This window comes from Rhinolophus hipposideros (genome assembly GCF_964194185.1).
Source record: "Rhinolophus hipposideros genome assembly, chromosome: 11".
NCBI classification, from domain to species: domain Eukaryota; kingdom Metazoa; phylum Chordata; class Mammalia; order Chiroptera; family Rhinolophidae; genus Rhinolophus; species Rhinolophus hipposideros.
The window spans coordinates 30,719,857-30,739,199 of record NC_138057.1 but is presented as its reverse complement, the minus strand read 5'-3'; the positions used below and the strand labels follow the sequence as shown (position 1 = coordinate 30,739,199).

At 33.6% G+C, this 19,343-nt stretch overlaps 1 protein-coding gene across 5 annotated transcripts in view; it reads right to left on the bottom strand.

Moving 5' to 3' along the window:
* The window catches only part of BRD10 (bromodomain containing 10), an 83,957-nt gene that overhangs the window by 57,528 nt on the left and 7,086 nt on the right, over positions 1-19,343 (bottom strand). For 3 of the 5 annotated variants that reach the window (XM_081066760.1, XM_081066761.1, XM_081066762.1), the window contains exon 2: positions 1,841-2,041. The exons of 1 other annotated variant lie outside the window; for it this stretch is intronic. In XM_081066760.1, the coding sequence (XP_080922886.1) occupies positions 1,841-2,041 (201 nt within the window). Of the gene's footprint in view, positions 1-1,284; positions 1,343-1,840; positions 2,042-19,343 lie in introns of those variants that run through there. One more of the 5 variants, XM_081066764.1, reaches the window with a different exon arrangement.

The window sequence follows — 19,343 nt, the reverse complement described above, 5'->3', positions numbered from 1 at the left end:
AATATAATGTAATATATAATACCTGGTCTTATATGAATTTTTGCTCCAAAAGACGCATTACAGCTGATTGTCAGGCTAGGTCTTATTTTCGGGGAAACATGGTAAAATACAGGGAATCTTGATTACACACGTTTAATTTCCTTAAAAATTGCTCAGTAGTGAGTACACATGGGCCTTTATTATAATTTTATTTATTCTTTGATCCATGCTTAAAAGAAAAAAGAAAAATTAAACACTATACACAAAGATAACTTAATTCATATTACTCCATTACATTATCATAGTCACTAAGACATTTAATGAAAGAGTCCCCCCATGTTTTATTCACTTATGGACACACAAAAATGTATGTAAAATTGGAGAAAAGAAAAGATGTAGTCATATTTGTATTTTCCTATTAGCCATTCCTTCTTAAATGCTTAACGCTGTCTCATCATTTCAAACAAATTATTAAAAACCAGCGTTCACTGATCTCTCCCCACATCACAGACTCAAGCTCTTCTTTGTTCTTTGCTGGTTCCATCTTCTTACAAGTTACAAGAATAGCATATTGCTTAAGAGCACAAGTTCTAGAGCCAAACTGCCTGTGTTCAAATCTTGACTACCACTCAAAAATTGCCTGTCCTTGGTTAAGTTGAACCTCTCTGTGCCTCAAAATATATGCTGAATCCATATAAGGTGCTTAAGAGCTAAACCTGGCAAATAGTCATACTCAATAAATGTTACTCAATCTTTTTTTAAATCTTCTTCTTATTGTTACTATCACTATTATTACAACTACATCCTGACTCATCTTTGTTTCTTCCTTGTTCTTTCTATATCAAGGAAGGTACTAAGTCCTAGTGATTATTCCTAGAACAATGACCTCTCCATATTTCTGGACTCAAGTAGTGGAAGCCTACCCAGACTACTTATAGCCTTCTTCCTACAAGACTTCCTTTTCTTTAATTTCTTGCCATTCTAATCTATTACACACTACTACCAGGTTAATCTTTATTTCTTTCCATTAAATCCCCTTTGCTATAGCACAAGTACAAAATACTAAAGTATTTTACAGTGGGTTCCCAATTATAAAAACTGTGATGGTATAAAGTCTCAAGGTGAGAGCTAATCCTACAAATATCAAAGCAAGCTATATTTATTACTATGAGAGGAGCAACAATATATCATAAATTGCCTTTTAGTAGCATTAGCAGTTCCCTATTACATCAACAATCATTCCTGACATAGTTTGAGACTTGATTTAGTATAAAAATTAGCAGTCTCTTTTGAGTGCTCACTTACCTGTTTGGACCCTAGTCTCTTTTGTTTTAAGTAATAAGTATCACCAATCCATGCTCCCAGACCCTAGAAGGTTAACACTAATTGAGCAAAACATTCTTTTCTGATGAACCCAAAGTAAGCATAGTTATCTGGGAAATTAATATCACTGGAGGAACTCATAGAGGTGAACCTATGTGTCATTTTATATAATCTATGGAGTTTCTCCGAATTTTAAAGGTCTATGAGTCTATTCTAAAGCTATACAAATCTATATACAATTCCTCTAACTTAAAATTAATAATTCACTTGAAAGAAAATTTAGAAAACATTCTGAAATCTTTTATAAAAAACATTTTTGTATTGCTTCAAAATAATTTGGTTTAAAAACTGTATTTTTAAACAAATTCATTGTGATATTTCATTATAAATTCATACTTCGGTAACAAGGCATTTTGGAACACTACTAAAATGGGCCCAGAAATTTGATATGGGCACAAAAAAGTTACACAGCTACTCTTTGAAAAGTAGTTCCTGGAAATTTGAACAACATGAACTTAATTTTTTTTTTAACATTTACCTTTTTTCTTCTTTTGCTCTCAGCTGTTCTTCCTGTCTCAAAACTTGAACCATTATAGATTCAAAAACTCCACTTGTCAAGCCTGCCAAACTTCGTGTTGTTGACCGACGCCTTGTTGAAGTACATGCAGTTCCCTTCTCATCCTCCAATCCATAATAGCCTCTAGATGTAACTGCTATCGTTGTCTTTTCTCTCAAGTGCCTTGGAGAAGAATAAGTCAATTCACAAGGTCAAACCTTCTGGGTAAGCAATAAACCCCCTTAATCAGCATCTTAAGAAGAATCCCTTTTGCTAACTACATAAACCTTAGTTAGCTATGCTCGAGATTTTTACCATCCTTACATATTTTATAATTTTCATGTCATAAAATCAGTCTGAGTGATAGTCCCTTCCCAACATTTAAAAAAATAAAACTGAAGCATTAAAATTAAGGATTAAAGCACTATCTCTTTAATGGAAAAAAAGTTTACTGTTTGCAAAATTAAATGTAGCTTATCTTCACATCTCTTCATATATTTCATACTACCTACCTATCATTGGTATGTGAAAATGTACAATAATACAAAAAGATTTGGGGACAGAAAATTTATGATAAACACTGAAGAAATTATAAACGTGTACGTATTCAATGGAATACTACTCAGCCAAAAGAAAAGATGAAACACTGCCATTTGAGACAACATGGATGGATCTTGAAAATATTATGCTAAGTGAAACATATCAGATGGAAAAAAGTCAAGAACCATATGATTTTACTCATATGTGGTATCTAAAACTGAAAGAGACAAATGAACAAGACAAACAAAAACTCATAGACACATACAACAGTATGGTGGTTACCAGAAGGAAAGGGGGGTGAAAGAGGGTAAAGGGGGTCAAACATATGATGACAGATAAGACTTGACTTTGAGTGGTGAACACATAATGCAATATACATAAAATGTATTACAGAACTGCACACTTGAAACCTATAATTTTATTAACCAATGTCACCCCAATAAATAAAACTAAAAAAAAAAACATTAAAAAATAAAAAAATATATAAATGACTCATTAAAATATATAATTTTAAGTTGTAAGCATTACACTACATAATTGTAAATTTGGAAACCTTCTGATTAAACTATAAAAAGAATCTAAGAATCTAGATTTCCTCTTCAGACAGACAACTATTTCTGTCTCCCTACTCTATATTTTATTAATACACTAAGCTACTAATCTGATATTTAAAGATATTGATGAAAAAGTTTCTCAGCAATTTGCTTGATTATCCATAAATCCCCTTAGTGAATTTTAAATAACTGACTAACACCACTTACATTGGAAAAAGAAACATTACATTAAACTTTATAAAGTATTTAAGTCTAGACTAAAAACTTGACTTCTGAATTTGTATCTGTATTTTTTAACTGTGTAAAAAGCACCAGAGAAAATATCTGCTCTTCTACCTTTGTAAAATATGCCAGAGCCTCTAAAGCTTTTGTATGTGTTGTTGTTTCCACAATAGCAAAATCAAGTCAATACTCAAAGTAAGTATTCAATGTGCTGGATAAGAATCTATATAAATTAAAAGTTGACCTTGTAGTCGTATTTTCCTGCTTTCCTATAGACTTTAATATAAAATAGGCTAAATGTTCACCAGAACATAAACCTTTATAGCATGAAATACAACCAAACTCCTGTCCATCTTGGACTATGTTCACAGTGATTTATTACTCAAACTTAGAATAATAACTCTGTAACAATCTTACACAAATGGTGTGAATGCACAGTTCTGCTGAACTGTGCACTATCATGTGTTTTCTCTGTTATAAGGAGGTATTTTGACTAATTCAGCTTTAAGGCATGAACTTTAAAATGGTTTGCCAGTAATTCTGAAGAATTTGGCTAATCTAACCATACTGTTCAGGCTGTGATTCTTTTATGCACAAAAACATTACATCTGTATGATGGCTAATTGGGCTGGGAGTAAGGTGGGGGGCGTAGGTTTAAAGAAAATAAGATGACTGGCAATAACAGACACTAAATGGATATATCATACTTGGATTCATTTTAGGAAACGGTTTTGACTGGTGAATTAGGTCTGTAATTTTAATTACTTCCTCATCAATACTAATAGAAGAGAACATTAATAAACAATATTACATTGAACATGACAGCATCTCAAGAGGTCACAGTATATGTAGAATATTGGCGATAAGGAGAGTTGAGGGAAATAGTAAGTCATATGGCTAAATTGTTATATAAACAAGCCAGAAACTCAATTTTACCCTTAACTTCAGTCTCGTAAGTAGAGAACATGAAATTATAAATTATTTTTAATAGTATTTTCTCAGAAAAAGACCAAAGAGTAATTAATATCCTTTATTACTCATCAGAAATAAAAATTTATAAGCTTTGATACTTACCATTCATAATTAAAAAACAAAAAAGAAAACTATGATGTTTCTCTCAAATCAACAAAGATAAAAAGCTGATATTTTTTTAAAAAGACTGATATTACCTCGTTTTGGAGCAGTTCTAAAGACATAAAAATTCTCATTTTACATTAGTGCGTGTGTAAAATTGGCACAGCCTTTTTGGAAGTCAATTTGGTAATAATCATGAAGACTTAACTTACACATATCCTTGTACCTATCATGCACCTAGGAATTTACCCTATTAGACACATCTCCACAACATGGAGCAATTACACACACACACACACCAACACACACACACACACACACACACACACACACACACACACACGCAGTGTTTGTTATTTAAAAATAACAACCTGAAAACAAATGTCCTTTGATATGAGACAGATCAAATAAGGTAATGTACCGACAACATGAAACAGCATCCACCCATTAAAAGAAATTAGGTAAATTGGTATGTATTCATTATAAAAGACATTCATATTATACTGCTAAATGTAAAAAAGAAATTTCTGAACAATATATATCTTTTTATCCCAAAAGGAATTATATACAAGTATATATATAAACATACATACTGCACTGAGTAGTGTGTGTACTTGTGTACATGTACGAGTTCAAATTCTCCCCTATACTATTGCACTCTCTTCATGACAAGTCTCCTGGGTCCTACTGTGATCTCTCTACAGTCTATTCTTCATGCAGTGACCCTGGCAATCCTTTCATAAGGCAATCAGATCATGTCATTCCCTGCTCTCTCTTCCAAAGCCTTCCAGGCTACTTAAAATATAATCCTAAATTCTGAAGGCCTACAAGACCTAGTGTGATATGGCCCTCATCTACCTTTCCAGACCTCATTTTCTACCACTCTGCCCTTAGCTTTTTGTATCCTGGCCACAAAAGTGTCCTTGTTATTCTCAGTCACACCACCAACTATTTTGCACTTCATCTTCCTCTTGGAAGGCCTTCTTTCCCCAGATTTTTGTATGGCTAGGAACCATCACTTCACTCAAATCTCTGTTCAAATGTCAGCTTATCTGTGAGGCTTCCCTAACTGGTATAGGATCCCCTGTCACTCTCTATTCCCTTACCCTGGTTTCCTTTTCTTCATATTATCACTACACTGAATTATATAATTATGTATTTATTTGGTAATTAAATTAATTAAATCTCCCCACAAGAATGAATGATCCAGAAGGATATGGACTTTGTTTTGTTAATAGCTATTATCTTCACAGACTCGTGTGTGTTGTGTATTTAGTACACATGGAATTTGGATGGATACAAGCCAAGCTGTTTATTTTTCATTTTAAATTTACAAGCATAATTAAAGTAGAAAATTCTAGTCATCTATTTTGTCCATAGTAAAAAAATCCTGAGTTAACATCTGTTTTTAACTACTTGAGTTTCATTAATCGGGGAATGAAATGCAGTGTCTCATCTTAAAATAAGAATTGTCAGATAATTAGTGAATGCTCAAATAATACACTAAAACAACTCTCCCTTTCTAAAAATTCAAGTTTTTTCCTGCCTACAAGGAAAATTATTTCATGAAATCAGTCTGATAGTAGTTTGAAAATAACAGACTGCTACTTATAAGCAAAAGCTCCGCAATTATTATGGTTGACTCACTGAGTTTTATAGTTACCCTTTCTTTTCCTTTTTTTACCCCACAAAGCATGAATGGTCTTTTCTATGTTGTTAATACATTCCAAATATGAGAATTCAGAGGCTCAGTTCTGTCTGAAATTATTAACATAAGTATTAAGAAGGAAGTGAACTGATAGTAAGCTCTACTTATGGTTAACATATGGACTAACACTGGCCCCCTACTAAAAACAGATGTTTGGAAAGTTTTCCACTATTATTTGATTTTGTTATTATCAAAACAATGATGTAAATGTGTCACTTATAAAAACTAAATCTGTACAACTAAAACTTGGAGACAGAATTATCTAATCTGCTTTAAAATATTCTGAATAGTTTCAGTCACTTTTAAAAATCTATTTACTTAAAAAATATTAAAATGCAAGTATAGTCCTCAGGGTGCTGGCAAGAAAGAATACTAAAAAGGAAGTGATGTTTAATGAAGAGACTATTTACAAATGTACAGGCAAAGTTAAGGGAAACTATGAAGGGACGGTGAAGCACTCCTGGGCTAGCCAGGGAGCTACCATCATTGCAGGCCCAATAGAGGAAGGAGAGGCAATAGTTACTGGAACTAAAAGAGCTGTGATTGTAGAAGAGCATCACACAGTGACTGAGCACTTACTGACAACCTGCAGTCTAGCAAAGAAAAGGCTGTTAGAATAAATATCCCTACTACTCTGTCCTCCTGTCAGTGCCTCCAATTGACTGAGTCCACCCAGAAATCACAGGACAAGGCAGACTAGTTGATGCAGTCCTTAGAAATCAGCCTCCTGGGGCCCAGAGCACAGTGCACAACGATGGAGAATGGATTTGAAAGGGCAAATGAAGGTTATGCAGCGCAGCAGAACCTTAATATTAGTTTTCAGGAGCAACTAACTGAAATTAGGAAAGACAGAACTTTTACTGGTAGATTTCAACAAAAAGTTCTGCATGTTTGCTAGATAAGGATCATGATGTAGTCAGCCCAACCTGCAACGAATGCCTTTCTCCAATGGGAGGTTATGTATCTTCACGAATTGAGAACTACAACAGTCAGTAAGACCAAGTACCAAAATAAACCTAACTTAAAACAAGCCTTTCAAATAGCTCTAACAGCCAAGAATTAAACCAAGATTTTCAAAACTAATGAAATACCACAAGCCCTCACTAAACCTTTTTGTAATATTAATATTTAAAAATTATTTTAAAATATGCTTATTCTCACATTTAAAGTATTTAGTTTAATGTTTTATGTTTTACAATATATAAAACATAATAGTACATAGTATCTATATGTGATTGATTTATAAATAAATATGCATACATTGGAGGTACATATTAAATGTTTTCTGCTTAGAAGCCAGATCATTAAAGTTTGGAGACATCTGCTCTCATCTGCAGCTATATATTGGACAGCCAAAAAAGTTTTTTGGGAAAAAAAAGTCTTCATTCCTACAAAATAAAAAAAAAAGCATTTATCACAGACTATTAAACTTATTTCCTACTTGATCCTCTTTACCTTCTATTCTCCCCATTGTTACTCTTATTTCCCCTACATTTTTAACTCATCTTCATCCAGACCTCCAATTCCTTACTTGATTCCTTCATTTGCTCTAACATAATTCAGCCTCTTTCAGTTATTCATATAGATAACTAATTGGTACTCATCATATGAGTACATGACTAACCTCTTCTCTTATCTCATCTCCCTTAACCAATTATCTTTCTGGCTCAGGCACCCAACCTCTCTCTTGCATCTCATCCAAAAGCACCTATACCTCCACTACTAAGCACGGTAGGAAAATGTCCACCTGTAATGTTGTCTAACTGTAACCTACACTGGGCTCAACCCTTGCTAAAATGACTTCTTTGAAGGAAGTCAACTCCCTCATTGGTTCTCCATAACAGCAATTTCAAATGCCATCATTATTTAAAAGCTTTTACCCCACAACCCATCATCACTTAGCAGTTGAGTTTGCCTACCACTTATTTCATAGAGAAAATGGTAGTTTTTAAGAGCTCCATTAACCTAATGTTTCTCTAAAAACGAAATTATCTGAATCCAAACAAAACTATCTGAATGCAACTTTAAGTTGCTGTGAAAAATGCACCTCCCATCCTCTTATCAAAAACTAATCCACTATATTGGCTCAGGCGGTTGGAGCTCCGTGCTTCTAACTCTGAAGGCTGCGGGTTCGATTCCCACATGGGCCACTGGGCTCTCAACCACAAGGTTGCCAGTTCAATTCCTTGAGTCCCGCAAGGGATGGTGGGCAGCACCCCCTGCAACTAAGATTGAACATGGCACCTTGAGCTGAGCAGCAGCTGAGCTTTCTGGATGGCTCAGTTGGTTGGAGCGCGTCCTCTCAACCACAAGATTGCCGGTTTGGACTCCCTCAAGGGATGGTGGGCTGTGCCCCCTGCAACTAGCAACGGCAACTGGACCTGGAGCTGAGCTGCGCCCTCCACAACTAAGACTGAAAGGACAATAACTTGACTTGGAAAAAAGTCCTGGAAGTACACACTGATCCCCAATCAAATCCTGTTCCCCTTCCCCAATAAAATTTAAAAACTAAAACAAAAAACAAAAAAACCCTAATCCACTATAGATTTTCAGAATTTGTATTTCATTAATTATCTTCAGCATCTTCAACATGGACCTGTTAACTGCCTTTAGCATATAAACATATCTAAGTTTATATTAACAACAAACCATTCCCCTTGAAAAGAGTCACATCCAAACTGTTGGTTTGTCACCTTTCATTTACACCTTAATCTGGCATTTTGCATGCATCTCCTCTACTGAAACTTGTCTTCACAAATGATCTCCTGGTTATAAAATGTAAATGATATTTTTCAATTCTCTTTACTCAATCTCTCTATACCACCTAATTAGTCTTTTGTCAAGAACTTGAACTGAACATTGCAGAAAGAACAGTTTTGGATCAGTAAGAAAGGAAAAGAAATTCTAATTAAGAAAAACATATTCAAATTCATTCAAAATTTACTGAGTGACAGGGATTCAGCAATGAACATGATGACAGTTTGTATATGCGGAATGAAAAGTACAAAAATAAAAAATGACTTTGATATTACTATATTCAGGTTGAAACAATGGTGATACCACTGGGGGAAAAATGTGAAAGTTCAAAAGAAAAATAGAAAATTGGGAAGCAGATCTGGGTTAGAAATATGTAGTTTTTCACATTTTGAGATAATAGTTACACAACAAACTGGAAAAGTTCTATGGACTGAAATATGAAACTAAAACAAAAGGAAAGCTTCAAGATACTGATTTGAGAGTTTTAGTGATCAAGTCTTAATTAAAACTAAATGATCTCTCCACAGAGAAATAAATATAGGGAGATAAGATCTAAAGGCATAACTTTAGGGATTATCCACAGTTACAAGGGAAAACACAGTCAAAGAAGGGGAAGATTCAAAAAATAAGAAACAGTTTAAGAAATAGCACAACAGAGGACAAAGGGGAAAAGTTTTAGGTACTAAGTGATCTAAACAATTTAATTTTCCAGATACATGGAGAAAGAACTAAGTAAAAGCCAAGGATTAAGATGACATTCATTAGTAAAATTCAAGAAAGCAATTTTAATAAGGAAATAATTGCAAAGGTCTTTGTATGTTAAAAAAACTTTTCAAGGCCTTTGTTCATATCTGAAGTGGTACCAAATAAATTACTCAATTCCCCAAAGAATGCATGAAGACCATCATAATTATTAAAAAAAAAATTTTTTTTTTTTTGCTTAGAATAAATTTCCATTTCTTGATTTTGTCTTTCTAATTTAAGGAAGGCACAAAGGTAAATGTGAAGTTTTTAATTACATAGAAATGGTATTTGAAAAGTGCCTTAACAATCTCAACAACCTCAATAAGCATTTTTAATAAATTAGGACTGCTCTACTGAACATCTTACCACCACAACTATTCCTCACCATACATAATCAGGCGTTCTCAGTACAGGCAGAACAGAAGGCTTTCTAGGTCACCCACTCTCATACAGTCTGGTTATGTTCATGTTCCATAGAAGATGCTAAAGTTGTGACAAGTCTGCAAAGTGGGAAGGTAGATACCTTAGCTTCCTGTTCTTGGCCAGCTCCTCTATCTGCCAAGTATAGATGAGGCTTTAGAGGAGAAGACTGTACATACAGGACACGTTCAGATTGAGACACTGGCAGAAAGGAAAAACAGGGCAGGGCAATTCTTGCCCTTGCCTACCTGAAATAACAGGTCATAACAAAGGAGGTAGGGACCCGGCAGGAGCTGAAGACATAATTGAATTTAGGAGGATGTGGCAAGTGGCTATTATAATGAGTCCCTGGAATGGAAAGAACATCATTTTATTCCCCACAGACCAGTAATTTCTATTGTTCTCTCACATATTTCGTATTCCAACTGACCAAAACATGAATGATGCAAATGTTGATTCAACTGTACAATTTAAAAGTACAATTTTAATATATTATTAAAAATATACTATTAAAAAGTATCTTATGGAAAAATAAATACATAAAAATTTAATTTCTGGAAAATTCAGAAAAAGTAAAATCCTTTGACAGAGGACTCATCCTACCAGATATTAAAATGATTTTAAAGTTACAGTAATAAAGTTTAATACAGGAAGATAGTTAGATATACCAACACCATGGTGAAGAGAGCACAAAAATAGATCCAAACACACCAGCAATTTAATGTATTATAAAAATGGTAAATGAAAGCAATAAAGTGACGCTGTGACAATTGGCTGGACATGAGGAAAAAACATAAAGCTGGAATTCAACCTCACTCCTTGACCAAAGCAAATTCCAGACAGATCCACTCATTTGTCCATCCATTCATTTATTTCTCCTTCAATATTACTTAAGTACTTACAGGCAGCAGGCTAAGTATTGGCATCAACACCTATAGGCAAGATTCCTGTCCTCACCAAGCTTACATGCTAATAATACACAAAAATTAAGCATAGAAATACGTACATACGTAAGGTCTAACTCTAAGTTAGATACTGTAAGTTCTGTGAAAAAGAGGCAAGAATAAATCTGAAGCGCTGACAGGAGGAGGAGGAGCCAGCCATGACAAAAACAAACAAACTTTGGAAATAGAGTGCTCTAGATAAAACTAAGAATAATTGCATGAAGGCCCTCAGGTGAGAAGTGGCTCGGCAGGTATGTAAAGACCAGTATGCTAAACACTTTGCTATAGCCCAAGTGCCACTAAAGTGTTTTAAGCAGGGTACTGACTTCTCTTAATGTACATTTAAAAAAATTCACTCTGGCTGCTGAAAATGGACTCTAGGAGGAAAAAGCAGAAGCAAGAAAACAAGTCAGGAAACTACAGCAGTATTCCAGGAAAGAGATGAAAATTTTGTACTTAAGTGGTGACAATGGATAGAAATGGACAAGATTTCAAATACCCTTTAGAGGAAGAAAGCTAGGAACTGGTTCATATGCTTAATATAGGAAGTAAGTGAAGAGGGAGAATCAATGAAAAAAGCTAGTTTTTGCCCAGAGCAACTTTGTAGACAGTGGAGTCATCTCAGAAGAATAGGCTTAGAAAAGCAAAATTAAACAACAAACCAGAAGTTCAGTTTTGAACATGTTAAATTTTGAAATGGCTACTGAATACAAGAAACTAATAATAGTAGTAGTCTCTTAACGGTAGGGGACCATGGGACTGCTGAGAGGAGGAGATATTTTTTTATTGTATTACCTTTTGCACTGTTTAATTTTTGCCACCAGATGTGCACATTACTTTTTAAATTAATGAACTAGTAATAAAACAAACACCAATCACTGGATTGCTAAACAAAGTCCATGTACAGTAGTTACACTTCACCTACTTCCTTTAGATTTTCATAATAGTTGTATTTTATATGCATAATAATTTTAATAATTTATACTGCAAATGTTGTCAATCCTACCACCACAGGTATCTGAATGCTCCCTCCTCCTTGAAATCTTTTATAATCCTCTCTCCCCAGCGTCTCTCTCAGGTAGAAAAGCTTTATTCATAAGCATCATAGCACTGTGACTAGGTACCTGAGCTCTGGAATCAAACAGTTTGGATTCAAATCCAGGTCCTGCCACTAACAAGTTTATTAATCTTTTGTGCCTTGTTTTTTCATTTGTAAAACAGGTTATGTAAATCAATAATTACCTCAAGAGTTGTGGGGATTAATTTAATATACATGAAGCACCAGAATGACAGAGTGGTACTCAATAACTGTTAGCTATTACTAAAATTATGATAAAATGTTAATTTCAAACTTGCTGCTGGGTTTTTGTGTATTAAAGGCAGCCAAAACAGGCTGCTTCTACTCCTTGCACTGGCAAATTAATCATGAGTTCTGTTGAAAAGGATAGTTATAAAACATAGTAATAAAAATATTGGAGAGCTAGCTAACTTGTGTGATTAGAAACATTAAAATATATTTTAATATATTCTTACTATAAATTTTACAAACTCATCATGGCATGAACGATGGCTTCAACCTACTTCTTAATGACTTAGGTTAATTTTTACTGGAAGTGGTCCGTCATTTTTTCTGTTGGTAGTGAAACAGCAAAAGATAGCAAATCCATATGGCAAAAAATAATTTTTAAAAGAAAAAACAACAGAATCAAAAAACAAAAAGCACACTATAAGTCCTACTGCTGTTATCCTGTCACTTACATGTAAAAACATATAACATCTGATTAACTAACAAGTAAAATAAAATCTCATAGATGATAAGCAGGGTATAAAACTGCCTACATGGCAAATCCAAATTTTGTACTTAAAATTTTTGTGTGTGTAAGTAACACATATGTATATACATGAGATCAAGAAAGCTAACAAGTGATTACCATTGTCTGATAAGATGGGTGATTATTTTAAGTTTTTGACAATTTTCTATTTTTTCCAAATCTTCTTCACAGAACATGTAGAATGCTTAGCAGAGTGCTTAGACCTCAGTTACTCTATAATTTACACAGTTCTGCCGTGAAAGTTTTTAAAAAATAAGACTTGAATATAACTTTTGGGTTAAATTTCACTACCGACCAAATTCCCCACAGTGCAATTAATAAGTACAGGAAATGACGAATGTACTGGCTGACAACTGTACCATAATCGGGGATTGAGAGAAACTGGAGTATATGTAGCTCCTACTTGTTCAGTTCTCTGTGGATCACCATGAACTACTGTCATATTTGTTTCTAAAAGCCTTTTATTTTAGATGTTATATTATTAATTTTAAGACTATGTTCTTCTAAGTGCCTGTTACAAATACAGATTTGGATCTATAAAAACCACACTGTAAAATTTAAGTATAACCAACTAATATTGTCAATATGTGCTTGCAATTTCTTAATTATATTTGTTATATTCCTTTTTTTATTATTGGCAAACAAAGTTGTTAAAAGTAAATTGGTATAATTCTGTATTTAACATAATTTTTCCCCTGAGAAGTGGGAAAAGACTAAAATTATGCAATTAAAAAAACAAAACAACTAAGTGCAACCTAAATTATTCAGATATTTAAATCTAGCATATTATCTAAATTATCTGACAAAAGAAAGTACTGTTTTTCTCTTCTTTCTAACATTACTTGGATTTCTGCTTAATATAAAACAAATTTTTCCAGATATATTTCTATATAATCCTTCACCAAATCTGATACCTGAGGGGAAACAAAGTCAAATGCAAAATTAAAATTAAGAGAAGATGAAAATTAAGAGATGGGAAAAGATCAAATTGATGTTAGTTTTCCCCTTTAATTCATCTCATATGTGTCCTTTGTAATTCTCTAGCTTAAAAGCTTTTAATATAGTAACTCGCTAAAATGGAATATCAAACTCTGTAACAGCACAACCTATTTGGCCCTCTATGATTTGGCTTCATAATCTGGAGCTGCCAGTTACACCTGTCACTACTTTTCGCTCTCTATATATAACTAGACTCTGGCCAAATTAAACTAATTGCCATTCCCTAGCTGTATATAGTGGCTTTTTTCCCTTTGCACTTTTGAACATGCTATTCTTGTTGCCTGGAAGGACCTCTAATCTACATCAACTTGGTTGACCAACGCCCATCTTTCCACATTCATCTTTGAATCCCTCTACAGTGCCTATCCAATAATAATAAATGTAAATATACGTTGAATAAAATGAACTATATCTGTCTTACTATATTAACCACACGCTTCCTTCTATTACGCTTTTAAATATTGTATCTACCCTTTAAGGGAGCATATGGTATGTGCATTCAACTCAACAAATATCTATTGAGCTTCTTTGCACTTGAGGTGATACAAAAATGCATAAGACAATCTTAAAATGTAGGGTGGCAAACAGACATGCAAACAGATAACTTCGATTGATCAGTTTTCAAAATCTTCAGTCAAATCATAGGACTCCAAAAGGTGGGTTCTATAAGAACAGAGGAATACACATAACACATGCTGAAAAGAAGAGGGAGGCAGAGATGTGCAGAATTTTCCTCAGGTGATGACAACTCTGCTGAGTTTTTTTAAAAAGCAGAAGTTTGACTTGATATAACTGAACATTTCATTTGCTCTTCTTTCATATGTTCATTTATTTTATTAATTCAAGAATTATTAAACAACTACTATGTATATCCAAATTCCTGGACATACAATGGTAAGACATATCCTCTGCCCTCACAGAGATCACACAATACAGAGAGGGAGACAGACGTTCCCCTATTTTTTTTAAATGTTAACAGATGTAAAACAAGGAATCATGGACTACAGGGTAAAAAGCAATTAATTCTGCACCAGGCTTCGTAGAGGAGGTGTCATCTGAACTGAACCTTAAATAATAATTAGAATTTCACTAGACATAAAAAAAAAATAGACTTCTAAGTAGACAGGGAAAAAGGCACTCCAGATGTTTTGAAATTATTCTGAATTTGATGAAGTTAATGGCCAATGACAGTAAATGGAATTCTAGAGAAAGCCAATGTCTAATTCAACACAAATGTCACTGGCAAAACCAGAATTAAACTCACTTTACTCACAGAGAGAGGTATGACATCTCCACTACAATAAGTGATATATTAAGTCTTTCAGAGTTCTAGAATACCAAGAGAGCTATTTCCAAGACATTTTCCCTCTAGTGATTTACAAGACCAGATCAACTCCCTAGCGGCAGTCGGCAGTCGTACTACAGAAGCGCTGAGTACAGCCGCCCAAGGTGGTATCTGTCTAATGTTACAAGAGGAATGTCATTTCTGGGTAAATAAGCCTGAGGCAGTTTAAGCAAACATAGGAAAACTAAATCCTCTAGATTTAGGAGAAAGCGGCTCAATGCAGAACAAAACCACAACTTAAGTTAAGCAAGTCTCCTTAAATAACTTACAGCATAAACATGAGCATAATGTAAGAATATTTATCTTCAGGTACTATCCAGATTCTCTGTCATTTCTGTTAAAGGTCTAATTTTTTCTTTATTTAGTTAATTGGAATTTTCTCCACTTTAATCAAACATCATCACAACTTATTCTGTGCTTTAACTCTATAATTGTTAACCTTTTTTGGGTCTGGGCCCCTCCGCTAACCGAATAAGGTTTTGCACCCTCTCTTCAAAAAAACTTAAATGTGCATGCACACATACACATACACACACACACACACATATAATTTTGCATACTATCTGTGAGTGGGAAGATGGGGTTTAGAACACCAGTTAAAAACTTTAAACTTTATAAAGGCTCGTAACTCATACTGAGCTATAAAAGAGAATCACAAAATTAAAAAATCAATCAAAAGGCTATGAAGTCAATTGATATAATACTTTACCTAACATCTTGGGATCTCTTTTCATTGTTCCCAAAAATCAAATGAGAAACACAAAGAATAGTATTATTATCCACAACTGATATATAATGTAAGATCATACAAACAGGTTTAAATGGATACAAGTGTTTGGGAATAGGACCCAGGGTTTTTAACTTCAGGCTTTTGAAAAATATTGATGCTATTTAACATACTAGCTCTATGTAACAGAGATTACTCATACAATTAATGCTTTAATATAAATTCCAAGCTAAAATCAATTTTCTCAGATTATAAAGTAGCTTGCTCTGGAAATTAATTTCATGTTCTAAACTCCACTGAAGGAAGAAACTTAGAATAAATTACTTGTCATATAAAGTTCAACAGATGAGTTTAAATGTAAAGAAAATAAACAAAAACCTTATTATAAAATCACTACTCATTAACTTTCATTTTAAAAAATTCAGCAAAATTACATTGTGCCAACAATGTGTTAAACCTAATAATTCATAATTGATTTAAAACATAAAACCAGAAACGGATGGATGAACACATTACCTAAGGAGGTAGTCTTGTCCCCCCCATCTCCAAAAACAGGTGATCCTGAATTTTATGGCGCTTCTAGAACAAACTATCAATTTATAGGAAATACAGAGGACAAAAAAATCGGATGCTACCAGCAAAACCCAAGACTATAGGAGACCCCAGACAAACAACCTTGTTTCTTCAACAAAATCCTTGCAAGAAAGAAGGGGAGGGGGGGTGTGCAGGAGTGGAGAGAGAGGAAAGGGAAATCTATAAATTAAAAACATATGAACCAATCACAACGTTTGAATTTATTTGGATCATGATCCAAACAATAAAAACATTTTTAAATTATAATTTTTCAAACAACTGGAAATGTGAACACTGACTGGTTATTTGCTATGAAGGAAAATTTTTTTGGTTTGACATGATATTGTAGTTACATTGTAAACAAGAGGGTCCTCATCTCTGAGAGTTACAAACTGAAGTGTTCATAGAATAATCTGCTGTCAATGATTTGCTAAAAATAATACAGAAGGAATATAGAAGGTACAGATGGGGCAGAACCAGCCATGAATGAATACTGTTGGAGATTGGGTAATGGACACATGAGGGTTCAAATATTGTTTTGCTCTTTTATATGTTACAAATTCTCTGATAAAAAGTTTAAAAACTATGTAAAAACCAATCTAAAAATAGAGATTGCTTTGTGTAATAGTCTATGACAAACTCATAAATTTCAATGTTTCTCCATTCTTTTATGGAGAAATATAGGTTGGTGCAAAAGTAACTGCAGATTTTTGCAATTAACCTTTTACACAATTACTTTTGCACCAACCTAATAATTCAAACACCTACCTAGTATCATATCATGTCTCCTTACCTACCCCACTCCCCAACACGCTCTCACTTTTTACCAGTTACCTCTTTAAGTTATATTCCACATAAAGACATGAGCGTGAGTCTACTTCTCACTTTTCTGCTGCCTTCCTTTCATTCCAACTATGACCCAAAATACAATGCTACTAAGCGTTAACAAGTATAAAAGCAGGGCTAAAAAAATACTCCAATGAAAGGAAAACTCTAAACTGTGAAATGAAATCAAACATGAAACAATGTTACTATATGCTGAAGCATCTGTCTTCAAACTTTATTGTGTATAAAAATCAATTAGGGAGCTTTTTAAAAATGTAGATTCCTAAGATCCCACTCTGAGAATGAGTTAACAACTTTAAACATGCTATTCTGGGGCCCAGGATGGGCTTTTCAACAGCATTCTAATGCTGGCAATCTGGGAAACACTGTTTGAGAGAGACACTGCTCCTCAAAACCTTTTAAAACGACCTGTAGATCTTATAACCACTTACTGCTTAATTTCAAGTCAACATTTATAGAAATCAAACAGCAACAAACTAAGTAGAAAAAGTCCCTGCCCTTACAGATTTTACATTTTAGTGAGGAGAAAAAGGTATATGTAATTAAATCATATGTTAGGTTTCAATAAATGTTATAAAGGAAAACAAAGGACGTTACCAGATGTTGAAAATTGCGCTTATGGATTAACATGAAAACAATTTATATAACTATTTCTATGGGAAAATATTTCTATGTAATACGTTTTTCAGATGGTCTTTTTCTCTCCTTTAGTGCAAATGAAGTGGACTCTGTTCTTATTTTTAAAACAAACAAGAAAAAAGCCCCTTGAATTCACCAGGAATTATGTATTCAGCAGAATTTTGGTGTTCCTTACTCTGTTTGTTAGGCAATGTACCACAGAAATTGAAAAGCAGTTTAAAAACATAAAACATGAGATGCCACAGGGAAAATAATCCCAATATTCTACCTGTATGCACATTTTGTGGAAGGGGTTTTCTTTCTGGTATCAAATAAAAGAACTGAGAATGTACACCACTACCATAAGTCAATGCACTAAGGTAGTATACATTGCAAAATTTAAATAAAACTGGTGACCTTTAAAGCTTTTGCAAACCCAAATATAGTTATAAATTGAGATTTACCATTTGAAAGAAAGCTGATGTCTAGCAAATGAGATGTACCTGAGAGAGAGTGGATGCTATCCTTTGGAAAGAGAGAAGATCCCCCAAATAAAATACTTCCTGTGCTAAATAACAATTCAAACACTTTCTGCATTATATCTTGACAGTGTTTTATCACTAATTCAAATTTAGAAGGCTTAAACTCTCACAGAAGAACAATATTAGTACTTACAAAATAGCAAGAGGTTCATTTATAATTAAGCAGTTTTACCTTAAACTGGTTTATCTCAATCTGTATTCTCATCTTTTTTTAAATCCTGTAGTGGGAAGACTACACAGAAATGAACAAGTCGGACTTCCCAGACATACATTTAAAGAGATATGAAAGCTATCAGAAGTTATTTTTGTCTGAAGGTGCTTTCAGATAGCTGTACTCATGTTTTAAATATGAAAGTTTAACGTGAGTTCTTAGCACTAGCTATTTCAAGTCCTTAACACTGTACCTACAAAATCTATAGATTTTACATTTTGAATAGTATTAAAGTAACAATAGTAACTCATGGTCACTGTAGGAAAAAAATTAGAAAGAATGCAAAGGAAAATTAAACATCACCCACAGTTCCACTACCCAGTTACAACATTTAACATGAGTGTACTGTCTTACAACTTTGGTGATGCATATTTTTAACCCAATTTTTTACCGATATAGTTTATTCAAAGCCGTACAAATACTAATTTCCTTTAAATAAAATCTTTAACCATAAAAGTAATATGCTTACTGTAGAAAATCTAGGACATACAGAAAAGTTAAAAGAAAATGAAAAATACCCAGGCTCTTTGTACTTACAAAATAACAACCACTATTAACTTTGTTGATTTTTGTTGATTTTCCTAAGTCTTTTTTCAAAGTGTACGAGTATATACTTAATACCCTTAATTTTAAGCATGATTAATTCTGGAACATTCATAGGTCCCGGGTGGAAGATGATATACAAAGGGCTATGTGACAGATAATACTACCATGGGGGTTTATTACCTTTCCCAATTAAAAAAAAAAAAAGAACCACCTCAAGTAACTTAATATGTATTTTAAAGACTCCTATTACTATGCAAGTTCCTTAGAAATTAAGTGGCTATTA